Genomic DNA, 18,847 nt, shown 5'->3' with positions numbered 1-18,847 from the left:
GAAATGCTGGCCTTGCAATTGTCACATAGGCCAAGTAAGCCACTAAGCAGCAAGTTGGTGTCTTGGCTGCGAAACCCTAGGTTTTATTGCAAAAGAAGTAACAGTCAGAGGCTGCAAATCTCTTAACATGATGGAAAATGCTGTGGGATTATTTTGTTGCAGGTGGTACTTGAAGCTTATCTCTGTCAAAAGGGAAATGTGTGGCACCAACACTACTGTCCACAATAACATATAAGAAAAAGCATCTAGGAGATTCCTCTTTGATGTCAGAGGCAGATCATTTTTGCTACTGGAATAACAACACATGGTAGTCTATGAAATGAGAAGGTCTGAATAAAAACACAGAAAAGCCAAAGTAATGCTACAGTTGTGGGCTTCCGTTGGAAGAGCTCCTGGGTGACATTGTCCAGCTTTTTAAAACTCTTTTCTCACAGATACAACCAAAGCAAAATTTTCCAATCTCTATCAATATCCCAATTTTCTCATCTGCCCGTTCTTCTGTTCCCCCCTGCACACACTGTTGCATCTTTTTCAGTTACACTGACCTGTGGTCTGCAAATGATTCGTTGTTCTCAGCATTAAGGGTTCCAGCAGTAGCAAACATGATAGTTGTGTCTAGATCTGCAATTATCCCAGACACAGCACTAGCCGCAGTGATACAGGCTTGTGTGCCTTTGTTTCCTGCTTGAAGGGCAGACAAAACTAAGGAGACCTGGAAACAACATAAAGCAACAAGGCAGTCATCCCAAGAAAGCCTCATTATGGGACACGGAGTTAGGCAAGCTCTTCAACATGACTGGAATCCACAATGGAAATGCATTCCACAGTGTCATCCCACATTTCTTCCCCTTTCCTTTGTTTGCTCTCTTTGAGCACTGATCATTGTGATGACTAAAGATAGTCTCAAATTAAAGGGGATTTCAGCTAGGAAGTTCACTTTTCAGGCAGAATGAATTGATCTGTTCATCACAGAATGAAGTACATCAGTTAAAACTTCTTTGAAATACAGAGATAATATAGCAAACTTCTGCCAGCATTAACGTCACAGACAAGAGCTACTGTTTCTTCTCTAAATAATAAATAATCATAAATAAACATAAATAATCACTGGTCTCAAGCACTCCAGCAGTCATCCACAGTACAGTGATATAATCTTAACATCAGAGAAATAGAATGCTGAACCCACCTTCTAAATACTGTTATATTTATAGAAAATTATAGAAAGACAATATATGTCTTTATATCTAGCACTGTTTTTGAGCACCTAAAAAACTAGAGATCTCCATTTCATCTAATTAGCATTGTACTTACAAAGCTCCACAGCTGGGATGCTGTTCTGATGCCATACTATGGGCCTAAACTTTGCTTTTTGCAAGAAGGAATCCACACCTGGGGATATATATACCGACTTCTAATAGTACAGCTGCATCTTCCTGAGGTTCTGTTCAGATACACTGTCCTCAGATAGGTTGTCCCTATGACTCATTATTACTCTCCTGATCAGCTTGAACTCTTCTTGCAAGAAACTGTCTACCCCGCCTTAATTTGGAATTGCTGATATTCCTGGGGGACAACAAGTTGGAAAATCTGCACACTAACAGGCTGAACAAGAGATGTTTGGTGACACCTAATAGTAACCAACATCTGACTCTCAATGTTCCCGCCCCAAAAAAGGTGAGAGAGGCTGTTAAAAAGGTTCAGCAAAGCTGAGCTACCCAGGCCATCTATTTGAAGTGGACGTTTCCAAAGATCAAGAAACCCCAGACAGTTTGAAGATGTGGTTCTAAGTGCATTAGCTTGGCCCAGTCTTAATAGGTGAGGAGATTGCTACGTGACATCACCTGTCAACCAGCTTAATCTCATTAACTGTAACCATCCATGTGGACTTTGTATTTTCAGGAGAGCGCCTCATAAGGTACAAGTGCTATCTTGGCTGAAGAGATTAGTTTTGGACCAGTCTCTCTCCAGTATGAGGCCAAAGTTTTATTATGAGACGTGAGCAAGGGTTAATCATAGGCTTGTCTAGCACAACAACTGCAGTGAACACTTGAAAGAAAAGAAAGAATTTAGTGTAATTCAGCTAATATTTTACTATAATGGGAAGTTTAAAAAAGCATTTTCATGAACCCAAACAATTTGACTGATTTACTCCCTGGGGAAACTCAGTAGACAAACACCACGGAGCAACACAGATGTCTTACCTTTTCTGTGACAGCACGAGCACATTCTATCAACTCCCTTTTGGTGTAGCTGTCTGTAGGGCAAATTTGGAGAGCTCCAGCTTTTTGCACAAGAAAGATACAACCATGGCCAAGTTCTTGGACCCGAGTCCTGATCTGGAACCCTATCTAGATGGTAAAGGAGGTATAGGGAAAAAGGAAGTGAGGGCAAAGTGAACATATGAATGTCACGCCAGTGCATTGTGTCAACATAAATGGAAATGCATCCACCCTGGTGAACTCTTGTTACCAATATTCTGCCTATCTCTATACTCTCTGCAGAGACTAGAAAAAAAAGACAGCTGTAATACCATCTATTCATGTAGTACAACCCAATAAAAGGCTTACTAATGAAACAGGAACACTGGGGAACCAAATACTGGGAAAGAGAGCATAAGGTGTGTACCTAAGTCAAGTGTATGTAATTCAAGCACGCACAACTTCACCATGTTCCAGTAAAACTACTTTATCTCCTAGAAGTATACCATCAGCATGAGATGTTTTCAAGGTATATATGATGGGCAAAAAGTGCACATTTACTCGACAGAGATGACACTGGGTCAAAAAGTACACAACACAAGTTTGGTTTTGAATCCCACAGAGTCTTGACTGTCCACTGTGGAAAATCCTGCTCTCACTACCTCTGATTTATCAATTATCCTACAGCATAGGCTGTATCATTCCTGTTTAGCAACATGTGATAGTTTTGGTGTGTGCTTAGGCATATAGGTATGTACTGGGATTAATAAGTAAGCAGGAATCACAGCCATTAGTATTACAAATGGAATTATCTCAACTTCAGGCAGAAAGCAACGTGCAGAAGTGGTAATTCAATTTAACAATACCAAGCCGAATGCAAGCTGTTGCTTTTTGTGTAGTTACTGAGCACGAAACACTCAAGTAGTCTACTAGTGGTAGAATGTAATTACAAAGTCAAAAGCTCTTTGAAAGCCTTTGATCTACATAACCTGATACATCTGGTGATGATAAGATATGCTCTTTCACCATCCCGACAAAGTTTGTCTATGGTCCACAATCAGAGGCACGGAATGAGAAGATGACAGAAGTGAAAGGATTTCTGTAACTGTGCTGCAAGAACATTCAGCAACTACTCTAAAAGGTTGATGCAACTGAGGTGAATGGCATGTGTTCCTCTGTTAGCACAAAGTGTGCAAGACTTGTGTGAGGAGCCTGCTTCTCCTGCATCATATTCTGATTCTGAGGTACAAAAGACATTCTGTCAGCAAAATATACTTGTGCTTCTACTGGTTGCCTGCATCTCACTTTCAGATAGGAAGTTATACTTGCTTACAGACAAGCTAAAAAAGCATGTATATATATTTTTAATTCATCAAAACATATAAGCGCATAGGGAAGCTGTAATAATTAAGAGTTTTCTTTGTATCTGCAAGTTGTCTGTAAGCAAAAGCCCCAAGTAATTCAGGAAGTTCTGTTCCAGTGTATGCAATTGCCCACTATTATTGCAAGTTGTCTCTTTTTGAAGCTGGACTGTGGTTTTAACAAATGGTTTCTGTTCTTTGATGAGGTAATTCTTATATAAAGACTTGTAGCATTAAAAGTCACATTTATGAAGTAAAACGTTATGTCTTTTATATAGTTCCTAAGTGGTGTTAAAAATCTGCCAATTCATAGCACTCCAAGGAGAAAACTTGCTCTGTACACAATCTGCATGTATTGAGAACAGTGGGAGAGCTGAAGAGAAACAAAAATGAAAACAATTTGAAGATCTCAAGGTTCACATGAAACATTTTGTCACAAATCCTAATTTATACACCTACACACATGAGCAGTGCTAAAACTGAGGTGTGTTATCAATACACATATATTCTCCGTAGTACTATGCAGCTCTGCCTCAGCCTGGGGAGGCACACTGAAGAGCATATTTGGAGGAGGGAAAGGTCGATATCAAAGACCAAAATAGATTATCTGTCCACAAACTGTAAGATGGAAACAGTACTTACAGAACATACATGTAAATAACTGTTGATATTCTAAGATTTCATGGCATTTTGAAAAGACACACAAGTTCCCTGCACTCACTGGTTCCTCTCCATCCAATGAACAAAAATTCAGGAGAGTTTTTTGCCTGGTTCCATTTAGTTTGTGTCTTAAAGTCTGTTTTCAGCAAAAATGTAAGTAGATGGTAGAAGAGACAGATCTGTAGGCCTACAATGTTGACTTGGTTCATGTCACGGTATCGATCAAGCAACAGTAGGCGAAATGAAGCTCTTCCAGGAACAGAAGCGCTGCCCTGTCCCACGTTTCAAGAGTCAATGGGACACAGGCAGAGCTTCTGTTTGCCCATCAGACAGAGCACACACAGTATAGACAGTGTTTGTGTACAAAAGCAGCTAATGAAGCTAAGGCAGTGGAAACTGCATTCACTTTAGAATCATTGCAAAGACATCTGACAGAAAACACACTGCCCAGCAGCTTGAAAGCTGTTATCTGGTGGATCATGAAAGGGCTGTATTGCATTTGGCAATGGCTGCAAGCATGTCGCTACAGCTGAGCACGTGAATACTCCTTCCTGCTTTGCTCTGTATTTATTCTACGCTCTGCAGTCAAAGAATACCCATGTTGACACCACCGTGTACAGAGGATAAAGAGGTCTAAAAACTGCAGACCTCCTCGGGTTCTGCTGTAGCTGCAGCCATTCGGCCCTGGAGAGCCAAATGCCCATAGTCATTGGTCATTTGTGATGCAAGTCCTCCCAACTCTTCCGGGTTAGTAACCGACTTAGTCATCTGAAAAAAGAACACAGGCAAGAGAAAAAGAAAAATGACAGGCATGAGAATAATTTGTTAATACACTCCAGCTTCAAAGCACACTCATTTGTTTGGCCACACTGATGAAATGGGTAAACCGCCTGCCGTGTAAGGGACCTGTCTTCCAGCAACAATTCCATGAGGAAACCCAAGCAAACATGCTTTAGTAGAGTCGCAGTAACCAGGCATCCACAGAACATAGGGGAGTAATCAAAGAGTAGCAGTTAGAGCTGGTAATTCACTCTTTGACACAGCAAGGCAATGGGCCAGGTACACAGATAGTCGGACCGGGTGGGGAAGTGTGTTTTTTGTGTCCCAGCCACCTTATTTTGGCAAAGGTGAGCTAGCCTACATCAGCCTCAGCTGGTGTGGCATGGGAGCATGAAAATGGAAAAAATCTGGGGAAAAACCTAAGACATGGGAAGAGGACGAAGAAGAAATAGGTAAGATTACGCAGAATGCCTCAGTAGAACATCAGCATAAGAAATCAAATCTCTCTTTAGAAAAAGCCTACCTTTTATTAGAGGTATTTCTTGTGTCTCCAATTTATTTAGTAAAAGCTATGGAATTCCATCCTTGGGGTAAAACCAGTTTTAAACAAATTCATACTGTTTGCCAATAAGCTGCAATGTCATCGATGGCAGAATCACTGATCTGTCTTAACTGCAATGGCAATGAATTTTGTAAAAATCCCTGTCTGTAGCATACAAAAGAGTCCCTTTGCCTCTCATAAAAACAAATAAACAATTGAAGTACTCTTCAGAAGTCAAAGATGTCATGGTAAGCATTCCTGTGAAACATGAGTTAAGAAAATCTTGACAAGTGCCTTTTTTTTCTGTTGTTAAACCCACGCAAATCACAGAAATGCAAGAAAAGAACAACTAACATGTTGATCTGCACTCATTCCTAGGTATTACAGGGATCTGAAAACATTGATGTTATTTCACAGGCTAGATGAAACACTAAGCATGAAAATGTAACAGGAAGTTGTCAATAAACAAGGTGGCATTTCAGTGACAATTAAACAGGCTGATGAAAAAATGTGTATGCAATTCTCACAGAAAATGAGCCAAACAACAAGTTTTTGTACAAAAAAACCACAACACAACCCCACACTCCTCCTGCAGAGGGCTGCCCATATGATCACACTTCCAAGATCCAAGAGTTAAAAAGAGAAAAATATTGCTTCCTTTGCTTGATTACCCCTAAAGAGATAAAGAATTGAAAAGTAGCATTATTGTTTCACAACACTGCACAAATCATTCCATGTTCCTTATGTACACAGAAAAGTTTGTACTTGGTTCTAACCACATATCTTACCATTTCCTGTGCTGTTACAGCGATAGCTTTAGAATATTTCACCACAGTGGTCTGATAATCAACGAATGTTCCCTTGGGATCTGGAGGAGTACCTTCATCCAGCTGGAAGAAAGAGGGAAAAACACAATGGAAAGAAAAAGGTCATAACCAATAGTTTACTTCACTTGTAATAATGAAATTCTACTATCTGTTCATTTTTAAAATCTCCTCTCTCTCATCTGCAAATGAAGACAGTGCACCAAGATGTACTGAGAAGGTTAGAAATGACTTTAGCCCATGTTGTGAGCATGACAGAGGCAGAGAATTTACAGTGCAGAGTTTCTGAGTGCAAAGTCAGCTTCTGAGGCAAAGTCAAACCACCTGTAGTTATCAGCTAACATAGAAAGGAATGCACAGCAGTTACAAAACAAAATGTTCCTGCAAGAAGATAAGATTCCTACATGGTAGAGGTTTCAGTCCTGCACATCTTGAGACAGGAAAAGCCAATTATTTGTAGAAGTATACATTTTCAGTAGAGTACTTGACAAAGCTTGGCAGAGCACTTCCAGCTTTGACATCTTCCTCTCTGACACCAGTCTGCTTCAAGGTTGGCTTGCTGATCATTTAGGAAGATAATGTGAAAGATAAATATGATAAAGCAATAAAAATAAAAGGCCAGTTGACCAAGATGGCAGGTGAAGACCAGCACATTACCAAACAAATCTACTTTGAAGTAATTCTACTGACAGGTACCGTGTAGGTTGTTAATGTGAGCACCATCCCCCACATGGGTTTGACCTCACGATCCGCAAAATCAAAGAATCTTGACATTCCCTGTCATAGTGTGTCAGTTGCCAACTGAAATGCTGAAGTCAATTGGCAGCAGGTGAACCCCCCTGCAATATTCATCGGCTTTCAAGTGCTAAACAGAAAGGGGGTTTGGATTTCCATGCTCACCTTGCTCATGGCCTCTGCTATCGAGTCTACCATACCTCCAACCATGCCTACTTCACTTGCAGCTTCATTTAAAGTAACCATGATGTCATCCACAGCCTCTTTCATCAGCTGAGCAGCCTCAGTGATTGCATCATGGGTATGGGATGCCTGGAAGAGAGAAAACGAGAAAACAGAGATTAAGACAGAGAATTCTGCGCATAAACCAATGTGAGAAACAAAAGTGTAATCAATTAAGACAATACAGTAAGAGCTCTGAAAATCCTCTTTCAAGTGAAAGATGAGAAACTATATCTAAAGAAGCAAATGCTGACAGAGCAAATCTTGCTTAGACAGGCGAACGCAATGTCAAATAAATAGAAATTGCTTTGAAAAGCAACTGAACTTTCCTAGGGAAAAAAAAAAAGATGAAAAAGACTTGTACAAAACAGAAGCAAAAAAGATGAGGGAAGGCAAAAGCAAAAACAGAGAAATGGTCAACTTTAGAGTGAAACAAAATGCTTAAAAAAGACACATACAGACATATGAACAAGAGGAAGTGTCTGCCATATCAAGGAAGAAAAAAAAGTATCAAATCATATACAATCAGTAAAAATGATGGCAACAAAAGAACCCCTAAGGAATGATTTCACAACAACAGCTGTTCTAAAGCAGTAAACAAAACCAAACAACAAACCTAACAATTACTGTATAAAAGCCTACTTCAGCAAACTTCCTTGGACATTCGAGGAATACAACAGTAAAAATAAAAAAGAAACCCTCAGAACCTAGAATAACATAAAAAACCCCAAACCAAACCATGTGACAGAAAGGGAGGTGTGCTGCCAGCATCACTGTGAGCAACGTGTGGGAGCTGTGCCAGAGGAAAAGCCATCAGGTCATGGCAGCCCCGCGGCACGTGGGCGAGCAGTGCCACAGGGGAACGCATGTCGCACAGCAGCACAGCTCTGTGTGGCCCAGGCACATTGCCTGAGGAGAAAAGCATCCCACAAAACCACCTTTACGTGAAGGCACACACACACGAGGAGAAAAGCGTCTGTATAAAGCCACATGAAGTGCACCAGAGACATAAAGCGTCGAGTGAATTGGCTTTATACAAAGGCAGCAAAGAGTGGCTGTACATGTTGCACAGCCTCAGCTCTATATAAAGGTGTGATTTGTGTGCCTGAGGAGAAATGTGTTGTGTGAAACCACCTTGATTTCAAATTGTGACCCACACCAACACAAAAGGCTACAGAGGAATCCCTGAATGAAGCAGCCTGTGACAGTGTGCCATGGAGGAAGGTGTGGGATGTGCTACGCACAAATGGAGGAGCTGCTCTACAGGCAGTGTATCCCAGAGTGGTCCCCGACACAGGCGTGTGCAGGGTCAGGGAGGTTCCCTGAACGGTACAGGCATAGCCTGTCACTCTTTGGCAGCAGGATGGGGCATAGTTGGCCATAGTTGGCATGAGATGCCAGTGGTGTGGCTCCACGTGCTGTAGGGTGGACCGTGGGATGGTGCACACTTCCATGTGGAGCTCTGCAGCACAGCAGAAAGGAGAGTCCATTCTTTCTTTGAGGTGGTGTTCCCCACTGGCATTGGGGCCAGTGTCCCTGACCCCCTGGGCCACGTAGCATACATGCCCTTGTCTTTTAACTGGTTGCTTCCTGTAGGAATGCAGAGTCACCAACAGATCCTCACTCATGTCCCTTGCAAGCATGTTGGAATCCTGCCTTCGACAAGTGTTTCTGCTCTCCGATGAGACACGTCAGGAGAGTTATCCATATTTTTACTGCAAACCCTCCCCTGAGCCATGCAGTAGCCAGGTGCTGTTTTTTCTGCCTCATCTGCCCTTTCCCACCCACTCCCTTAGTTACACATTACAGCTGTACCTTGGGGTTTCCTCCCCCTTCTTTGGCCGCATACAGCATCTGTAAGGCAGATTCTGCGAGTGTCTTGCTCTGGTCCAACACAGTCATTTGCTGCTGATGATCCAGTGTTTTGGATGCCACGCCAACTGCAGCTAAAACCAAGGGTTCAAAGTAACTTGCCAGCTGTGTTACCTACGAAAGCCAAAACAACCACAGAAAGTCATTAACTCTGTTTCCCAGGTGTGAGTGAGAGGAACCATACTGTCAGATGACCATCAGGCCAGGTTACCTCATGTAGCACACACTGTCCTAGTACTTCTGTGCTGCACAGCATTTAGTTTGCATATGTGCCCATGTAACTGTCACCCTTTGCCACCTAATTCCTTGATCAAGCCACATTGTCTCCTCCCTCACACACAGTCCCTCAAGGTCAGCTGAAATTGTTTTCAAAACCATTACAGGAGTCACAGACTCAGGCTACTTAGGAGTGTCTATGACAAATGTCTCCTGTTGCAGATGACAGCTAACAAACGGGACTGCACTGGATATTCCCCTCAGAGACTGCTTGTATTCAGAACCTTCAGTCCCTAGCCTCTCAAACTCTATTCATCAGATTCCAGTGCAGACCTGGACAGTTCACTGCTGTATAAGACATCCGAGTGGGCACAAATGGTAATATTACCTCTGGACACAAGTCATCACCCCTGATGCATGAACACTCCCCTACGACAGCCACGGGGGCCCAACCCTGCAGTGTTTCTGGCTGCTAAAAAGGAGTTAAGTGCTAAAAAGTAGTTAAGTGCTAGTCTGGTGTGGGCCAACAGGAAAAGGCATGCTTAATTACTTGAGCTCAATACAGTGGTTGGAACATCTAAAGACAGTTCTGCTAGCAGCTTCTGTATTTGGACTTAAGAAATAAGTGGAGTCAGTCTCTCCATTTTCCTCAGTTCCTGATCTGATTTACACTTGTTCTAAGGAAATATCTTCTTTTGTCCATATTTGTATTCTAAGAAAATCATTTAGTATTTTTAGACAGATGAATATTTCTACAGTCCACTTGTCATCTGACATATCTACAAAACCACAACAGTTATACTGGATGCAAAACCCCTCTACTCCTTTGGGACAATTCCTCACAAGTTCAAGTGTGTGTACATTTGCAGGGGCTATAAGCAGCTTTTGAAGGTTGGCACAGGAGAAAAATAGCAGTACTTCGTGTGCATGAAAAGATATTGCAAGGTTTACTCCATCTAAATGAGTATGTGGATAGTTAAAGAGTCAATAAACTTTCAAGACTTAGTCAGACTTCTTTCCCTATTGTGTTTCTCAGAGGACTATAGAAAAAAAAGAAAGGACAAAACTCAATAATACGAATGATTTCACAAACAGAACATCTTTTAAATGTGTCCAAGTAAACAGCAGGAAATATTTCTTCTGCATTCATCAAGAACAACAAGCTCAAGCAAAGTGTTGTTAACTTTGGTCAACGTTTACCTAACAAGCAGAGCGAGGAATGTGACTCCCTACCCACCCATCTTAGCAATCCTGATTTGTTTTGCACCTCTAAGGGTTAAGCAAACTGAGACTCATAGCTGTAAATGCTTGAGACATTATGAAATATTTGATGGTTATCCAAAGCTAAACAGAGTTACTTGGGTACAACTCTGGAAGAGCTCTCACACTAACAAAGTGATTCCTTTCCAGTATTAAATGCACTGACACAGAAAACATGTATAAAATTTCTCTCAAGAATACATTGTAGGATGAGGAATTACCATCTGAGACACTACTAAGATCTTGTAGCAACCACAGTAAATAGTGCATCGTCCTGGTACATACATTGTAATGTTTCATTTTTGGACAGAGAGCTCATAAACATAAGCTTTACCCCACAGAGGGACACATTTACACAACACTTACAATAGAATACAAGATTGTTATAAGCCTTTCTTCTTCCCTGGCCTGGTTTTGGTTGGGACAGAGTTAATTTCCTTCCTAGTAGCTGGCACACAGCTGTGTTTTGGATTTGTGCTGAAAACAGGCATGTGTTGGTTACTGCTGAGCAGTGCTTATGCAGCATCAAAGCCGTTTTCTGCTCCTCATTTTGTCCTACCAGTGACTGGACTAGGGGTGCATGAGAAGCTGGGAGGGAGCATGGCCAGAACAGCTTGCTATATAGACAGAGGGGAGTTGGCAGGGAGGGGCAGATCACTCCTTGGGTACTGATCAGTGAGTGGTGTGCAGTTTGCTTGGGCATCAATTGCCTTTTAAGGGTTTTAGTTCTCACTTTTGTTACATTCATTATTCATACATTCATTACAATAATTATTATTACATATTTGTTATTATTACTGTTAATATTCTACTAAGATTGAATACAATATATTATTCTTATCTCAATCCATGAGTTTTAATTTATTTTTCCTGATTAGCTGAATGACAGAGCCCAGAGGATGGTGATCAATGGCACAGAATTGAGTTGGAGGCCTGTGGCCAGTGGAGTTCCACAGGGATCGGTTCTGGGACCAGTCTTGTTCAACATCTTCATCAACAACCTGGATGAGGGGACAGAGTGAACCCTCAGCAAGTTCCCTGATGGCACCAAACTGGGAGGACTGGCTGATTCCCCAGAAGGCTATGCTGCCATTCAGCAGGATCTTGACCAGCTTGAGAGTTGGGCAGAGAGGAACCTCATGAGGTTCAACAAGGACAAGTGCAGAGTCCTGCATCTGGGAAGGAACAACCCCATGCACCAGCACAGGCTGGGGGTCGAACTGCTGGAGAGCAGCTCTGCAGAGAGAGACCTGGGAGTCTTGATTGATAATAAACTAAACACGAGCCAGCAATGTGCCCTCATGGCCAAGAAGGCCAATGGCATCCTGGGATGCATCAAGAAGAGTGTGGCCAGCAGGTCAAGGGAGGTTCTCCCCCTCTATACTCTGCCCTGGTGAGGCCTCATCTGGAGTCCCGCGTCCAGCTCTGGGCTCCCCAGCTCAAAAAGGACAGGGAACTTCTGGAGAGAGTCCAGCGCAGGGCCACCAAGATGATCAGGGCACTGGAGCATCTTCATATGAGGAAAGGCTGCAGGAACTGGGGCTGTTTAGTCTGGAGAAGAGGAGACTGAGGGGGGATCTTATTAACATTTATAAATATCTAAATGGTGGGTGTCAGGAGGTTGGGACATCCCTTTTTTCTTTTGTATCTATGACAGGACAAGGGGTAATGGAAAGAAGGTGGAACATAAAAAGTTCCATTTAAACATAAGGAAAAACTATTTCACTGTTCAGGTGAGGGAGCCCTGGCACAGGCTGCCCAGGGCAGGTGTGGAGTCTCCTTCCTTGGAGGTCTTCAAGACCTGCCTGGTCATGTTCCTATGCGACTTGATCTAGGTTGACCTGCTTGGGCAGGGGGGTTGGACTAGATGGTCTCTAAAGGTCCCTTCCAACCCCTACCATTCAATGAGTCTATGATTCTTCTCCCCACCACACAGCAGTGGGACAGTGGGGGTTGTAGGGGGATGTGCAGGTGGGAGCTAGTGACTGTGTGATGCTTAGTTGCTGGCTCAGACTAAAGCACAACAGTCCCCAACTCCTAAAATTTGCATCAGAGGCTGAAACTCAGGGCAGTTAAAAAAATACTATTTTTTTCCTGATAAAGCTAATGCTTTCTAAATCAACGAAGACAGAGCACCTCGTTCAAAAGGTGAGAAGCAGGCACATCAGACTCCTTTGAAACCAACAGTCTAAACCTCCCTCTCCTCAGACTACAGAAACTGCTTCAGGAAATAGGCCTCCACAGGCCAGAGGTAACTTCTGAGCATATCCCACACTTCCCTCCTTGCTGCATTATGAGCTGGCCAAAAAATGATGCAGAGTGCTTTGTGCAATGCCTTCAGATCAGGGTAAGATCTGACAGCCTCTGCCAAACTTCTCCAATGTGCCAAACTCTACTATACATGCATACAGAAGCTATAACTCTTGGACCTGACAAACAAGCCTGAAGTGTGATGGTCTCCAGGTTCTGTGGTCACTTTTGATACAGTACAAGAGTCAGAAGACCGTACACACACGTAGTAGAGTTGCTGGCGGCAACAGGCAGAGGTAGAGACAGTTATCATGTTGTGCTCCACTCTTTCATTTTTGCTTTTCACTCTCATCTCCTCATTTGTTCTTTCTCTGCAAACCTGCCCCTCAATGAAAAGATATTTCCTATGGCCCAAAACATAAACAGGTTTACTTGGTCTCAGCCCCAAGTATTGTGGAATATCAGATCTTTCCTCCTTCCACCTGCTTTCTTCTGTTCTTTCATAAGAAGTGAAAAAGCTACTAAATCATAGTCTCCTCTAATGTTCACCTGTGCGAGATTTCAGTTAATGCTGTAATGGTAGGACGGTACCTTGTGCCCAAGCTGAGCTGCCTCTCCCCGAGCTGCAGTAGCTATGGGATCAATGAGGTGGCCAATCTCCTGGACGACTGAAGTCAGCTGCTCCTGTAGAGCCTAATCAAAAGAAAATCTGTCAGCTACTACCACAGCTGCTCTCTTATCAATTTGAAGCATCGCAAAACAATCACTCTCAGACCAACTGACAGAAGGCTGCTCAAACAGAAGGCTGCCTACGCCACTGCAGCAGGATGCAGAAATCCATGCTGTCATCTTCCTTTATGTACTTGCTTGTTTCTTCTCCTTTACCCTGTTTCACTGGTAAGAAACCTGAGAAAGGTCTGCTCTCTAGGTTTATATGGCAAGTGTCTGGGGAGAGACAGGGGAAGATGGCTCCTCCTACTCCAGCTGATAGTAGCAAACTTGAAAGTAGGTGCCTTTTCTCATAGCAATGTGGCAACTCATCTCCCCACAACTACTCTTGCCTTGCCAAAGATCTGGTATCACTGCACCAATCAGAGAAACCAGCAGGAGCTCTGATTTAAATATGAAGAAACATTCTTCAAAGCATGTTCAATATAGCACAAGAGCAAAAACCTCTGCTGCAGACTTTGAAGCTGGCAGCAGAAATTCACTGATAAGGAAAGACATGATATCTCTGATAGGCATAAGTGAGGATTGACCTCCTGAATACCATCTGTGGGACAGGAGCTTGAGAAAACCCTACGACTGGGCTTGAGACATAAATATTGGCTTTTAATCCAGAGCGACGTGTCTTGGCAGCCACCATGATTTAACTCACTTTCATGAAAGGCTAGAGAAAATAATACTATTTTTGCACTTTGTTACATTCCTGTACTGCTTTATAGGTAAGTGCAATTTTCAGTTTATTGCAGTTGGACATGTTGTCCAAGATGACTTTATTTAAATAGAAAATAATTATATCTATGACATATTTCCTGTAATAACTTCTTTTACACACCTTCATTCAGTCTGGGATGTTTCTTATATGCAGCATTACAGCCAAAAGAAAGCACTGGAATACCCCAATTGAAATTTCAGGATGCAATAGTGCAAAAAGACACTAAATAACAAGCTGAGAATCTGATCAGGGGTTGCTGCCTTTTTGCAGATAGTGCCAGGGAGGGTGGGAGGTGGGGACACAGATTTTTAAAATGAGAACATATTGACAGCAACTCCTGACTTCACTGATGTAACGTCAAAACAGGCATTACAAAAAATTACATCAACATTCACATCACCAGACTTCTAGTATTACATTAGTTTCAGAAACATCTCAACTTCCACATTGCAAGGCACCAGAGAAACCCTAACTATCAGATGGTCAGGTCAGAGTAGTTTCTGGGTGGCGACTGAAGGTAACTACATTCACCCCTACTTTTGCCTGTTGATTCTCATATCTTTCTAGAAGTTACACACTTAGGCCAGCACACGACTTTGCCTAGAAAGATCCCAGATATTACACTTTTCACCTTGTTGGTGGTGCATGGTGACTCACGCTCAGCTCTGACTCTTCAAATGCCAGGAAAAGCAGGAGGCTAAGAGAGGCTCCTCAGCATTACTCACTCTATCCCTCTGCTATGTCTCTTACCTCAACAGAGATGTCATCCCTGGTGGCCAGACTCTGACTGACAGCTGCAAGGGAGGCCTGCTCAATGTCTCTGATGCATCTGTTGATCCCATCAATGGAGAAATCACATTCTCGCTGGCCTGGGGCCTTGTCCCTGAAAGACAGAGACAGGAAGCTGAGCACGGTGGGAAGGAGACAGGCTCTTTCATGAATGGCACATGTATGTCATTACTTGGCAATACATAAAGCACGTGGGAAGAAAGCAACAAGGACAAAAGCCAGCTTTGTTCTACCTATGGGATTTTTGATAAATGTACAGGGTGCTCCATAGACTTTCATACAGACACGTAACCTTGGGATGGCCAGACTGGCCCAATGCCAAAGGTGAACATGAAAACACAACAAACACCAGGAAAAATATTCATGCTTCTGTACAGTGCAATCAGCTGTCTTGGAAAACAAGTCTTTAGGTATTCAGATGTTACATTTAGTCCCAAGTATCTTTGAATGATGGTTAGTTTCCGAATACTTTGCTCCGATGTTCCAGCACAATCATTATCAAAGATGAACAAAACTGCAAATACTCCTTAGTTCAGTTTTCACACCATTTTGATTTAATAAATATCAAGAGGTTAAATACAGAACTACACTTTAAAATTTTCATTAACAAAGGGACAGACAGGTTTTAGTCCAAAAAAACCAAATATTCACTGCTTGCTACAGCATTCTGGCAACTAAACAGAGAAAGCTATAGTGAAGGACATGGAGCAAAGACAATTAATACACTGCCTGACTCACTGTAAAAAACACTCTTTTCCATGTGCTGAATGTTGAAACGTGATCTGGATGGGGGTAATATTAGTGTCAGGGTTTTTTTATTCTATTCTCTATTACATTTACCTTAAACTGAATCAGAGGTGGAACCAGAGAAGGTGAATTGAATACAAAGACAGAACAAATCTATGCTGCAGAGTGCTGCAGTCATCAATTGTAATTAACCACCTGAAAAATGCCACAGTGCTAATGCTCATACAGCTGATCATTTTTTACTATGCTTTTATTACTACAAAGACATACCTGATAGAGGTGATAAGACTCTTGATAGAATCTGAGACAGTATGGGAATGCCCAGCTAGTACAGACCAGGTAGGAGGGTCTTTTGGATTAATAGCTAGAGAACGAGCAGTTTTGATTAACAAAGACGAGCTTTCCAACATTGTTTTAGCAGAAACTAGAATTGGTTCCTGTGCACGGGATCCCTGTGGTCAGAAAGGTACAAGAACACAAAGAACATTTAAATAATTACTTGAGCTCATCCACACTTTCTGCTCCTAAAAATCTGTTTGTTCAACAACATTTAAATGGCATTATAACTTCTAATATCATCCTGTTATATTCATGGATCGTCAACATGGAAACCATACTAAAATCATTGCAGTCCAAGTGTTTTCTCTATAAGATATTGAAGAAACACTTTTCAACTTGAGAAAGGCACTACCCAGATGAGAAACAGGAGAAAACAATGACACTTGTCTAACTGTAGACTACAGAGATATCACTGAAAACAAAGTTTGTTGCAAAACTTGCAAGGTCCAATAAACAGTGTCCTTTTCCCAGGAAGTAGTTGGGAATATAACATTCTGATTGGGTCGTCATCTCTGTATCTATTTTATCACCTGTAATCTGATAAACTCAGGTACCACAGGCCCGGAGGGCAAGCTTAGATTTCAGTTGCAGTGGCACCACTTAAGACTGCAACAGTTAAATCATCATCTGATACTGTCAGTAAGAAGGGAGGCAGCCAAAAGCAGGAAGGAGCAGTTGGAGAGTCAGTAACAATACATGGCCTCTACTTTGAAGCTTTTATGAAACTTGAAGGATTTATTTTAGTTTCTGCCTCCCCAACTAATTAGTTACTTTTAAATACTATTCCACTGTAGTTATAATGGTTGAGGATGAAGAATTCAGGAAAAAAAAAATTACAGAAGGCCCATAGAAAGTTATTCTTCCCACAAAACCTGCCTCGTGTCATCATGACTGCATCAGTTTTGGAAGGGAAAAACCCTAATGGCATCCATTCAATCCCTTTCAGAACTAATTAGGTTCCATTCTTGAAAGATGCTGTCAAAGGAAAAAGGGATATTTATTAATCACACAGAACCAGCTAACAAGACACACGAGTCACCTGTACTGTATTACTTTAACAGGAGACCAGCAGGGCTTCCTATAGCCTAACTAGTTTTATCCCACTGATGCAAAATTCCAGGTGAAGTGAAAGACAGCAGAATGCCCTATGAACACTCGGGAACACAGGGAAACATTTCAGGTCAGGGCTTCACACTCATTCTGCCTTACCTCAGTGCTGATCTGTGCTGGTATGCTGACAAATTCTGGATTTGAAGCAAATGCCGTCAGATTTTCCACAGCCTCTATCAAAGGTGCAGTAGCAATTCTGCACTTGTTGCGGTTCTCTTCAGAGAAATCACCATCCAGGGCCTGGAAATTCAATCATGATTGAGTTCTGTCTGAATGGATTTCTTGGTAAAATTGAAGGAAGATTGTTTAATTCTACATAGTTTTAAACTGTTGTGTGTTTATGACATTTGAAAGTTCCTCCATAAACAGGGTTGCTGCAAAGAATGGGATCCTTTAAGCCTGTGCTTCTTTTCTTAGCTGCCTATTGACTCTACAGTTAAAACAGCTCTTTGCTTCACAAGACTGAATAAAGGTGTTCCATCAGTGCACTCTGATGACTCTCAAATTGTGTCTCAGCACTTCATGCTCTAAAGGGTGGAAGCAGCAACAAGGTGTTTTTTTCCTACAGGCTGACTTTAATTTTTTTTTAAGCAAACTATTTCTTTACTGCTCTCATTTTCATACAAGTCAATTGATCTTTTTCATAATCCCATAGGAAAGATTTCAATATGAAGGAGCTTTGGTGTAGTGTAATAGAACCTGCCAGTTCTAAGAGCATAACTATTTTATAAAGCTTTCAGTAGCAGATAAGCTAATGGCTTCCAGGAAGGTTTAGGATCTTAAGTCCTCTACAGCTTGACAAGTATCATTTCTGTTTGCATGACCAAATGCACCTCTGCAGGCAGCTATCTGGAAAATAAGATTACCATTAACAGGAGACTATCAACCAGCAGCAACATAAACAGCTTCTGTTTCCTTCACAGTATTATTTGTTTATTTTTCTCTTATAAATACCTTAAGCTATCGTAAATATTTCCACAAACCCCTGGATACTGAGCCATACATAACACCATTAAAAACATTTACATTCAGGTGTTTGAAATTAACCTTACGGTGCAAGCTCATTAAATACACCAATACAGAGCTGTCTCACACCATACAGGGCAGCTGCCTCTCCTAATATTAACATTGCTCAAATCTTTCCAATTTCACAAAGACACAGCTATACCACTGAACGTGTTCTCCAGTTCAGATCTTCAAAAACATAACTAATGATTTCTCAAACCATACACATCACAGAAGGTAGAAAGAGATTTGTAACTTTTTTTTTCTGTTGAGACAGAATCAGGTTAGAAATAAAAATGCAAAGCAGGCACAAAATTTAGCAACATTGGTACCTTGATAGTTTTAACCAGGTTAGCAGTGCTGTTTGCAACTTCCTTGGCAGACTGCACGAAGTGTCTCTTGGCAACAGGATTTGCTGTCTTTGATGAAGCAATGCGACAAGCATTGCACAAGGCAGAAGTATGTTTGGCCACAATTGTGGCAGCTGACAATACCTGTAA

At 41.8% G+C, this 18,847-nt stretch overlaps 1 protein-coding gene across 6 annotated transcripts in view; it reads right to left on the bottom strand.

Moving 5' to 3' along the window:
- TLN2 (talin 2) overlaps positions 1-18,847 on the bottom strand; it is a 201,924-nt gene that overhangs the window by 36,227 nt on the left and 146,850 nt on the right. For all 6 annotated transcript variants that reach the window (XM_061999193.1, XM_061999196.1, XM_061999195.1 and 3 more), the window contains 11 exons: positions 18,680-18,841; positions 17,442-17,582; positions 16,164-16,345; positions 15,108-15,240; positions 13,511-13,612; positions 9,137-9,307; positions 7,265-7,411; positions 6,329-6,430; positions 4,868-4,987; positions 2,202-2,348; positions 546-712 (listed from right to left, as the gene is read on the bottom strand). In XM_061999193.1, the coding sequence (XP_061855177.1) occupies positions 546-712; positions 2,202-2,348; positions 4,868-4,987; positions 6,329-6,430; positions 7,265-7,411; positions 9,137-9,307; positions 13,511-13,612; positions 15,108-15,240; positions 16,164-16,345; positions 17,442-17,582; positions 18,680-18,841 (1,574 nt within the window). The remainder of the gene's footprint in view (positions 1-545; positions 713-2,201; positions 2,349-4,867; positions 4,988-6,328; positions 6,431-7,264; positions 7,412-9,136; positions 9,308-13,510; positions 13,613-15,107; positions 15,241-16,163; positions 16,346-17,441; positions 17,583-18,679; positions 18,842-18,847) is intronic.

The sequence above is a fragment of the Colius striatus genome, chromosome 7, assembly GCF_028858725.1.
Source record: "Colius striatus isolate bColStr4 chromosome 7, bColStr4.1.hap1, whole genome shotgun sequence".
In the NCBI taxonomy this organism is placed as follows: domain Eukaryota; kingdom Metazoa; phylum Chordata; class Aves; order Coliiformes; family Coliidae; genus Colius; species Colius striatus.
Note: the sequence above shows the minus strand (reverse complement) of the source record. Positions and strands in the feature narration are given on the sequence as shown.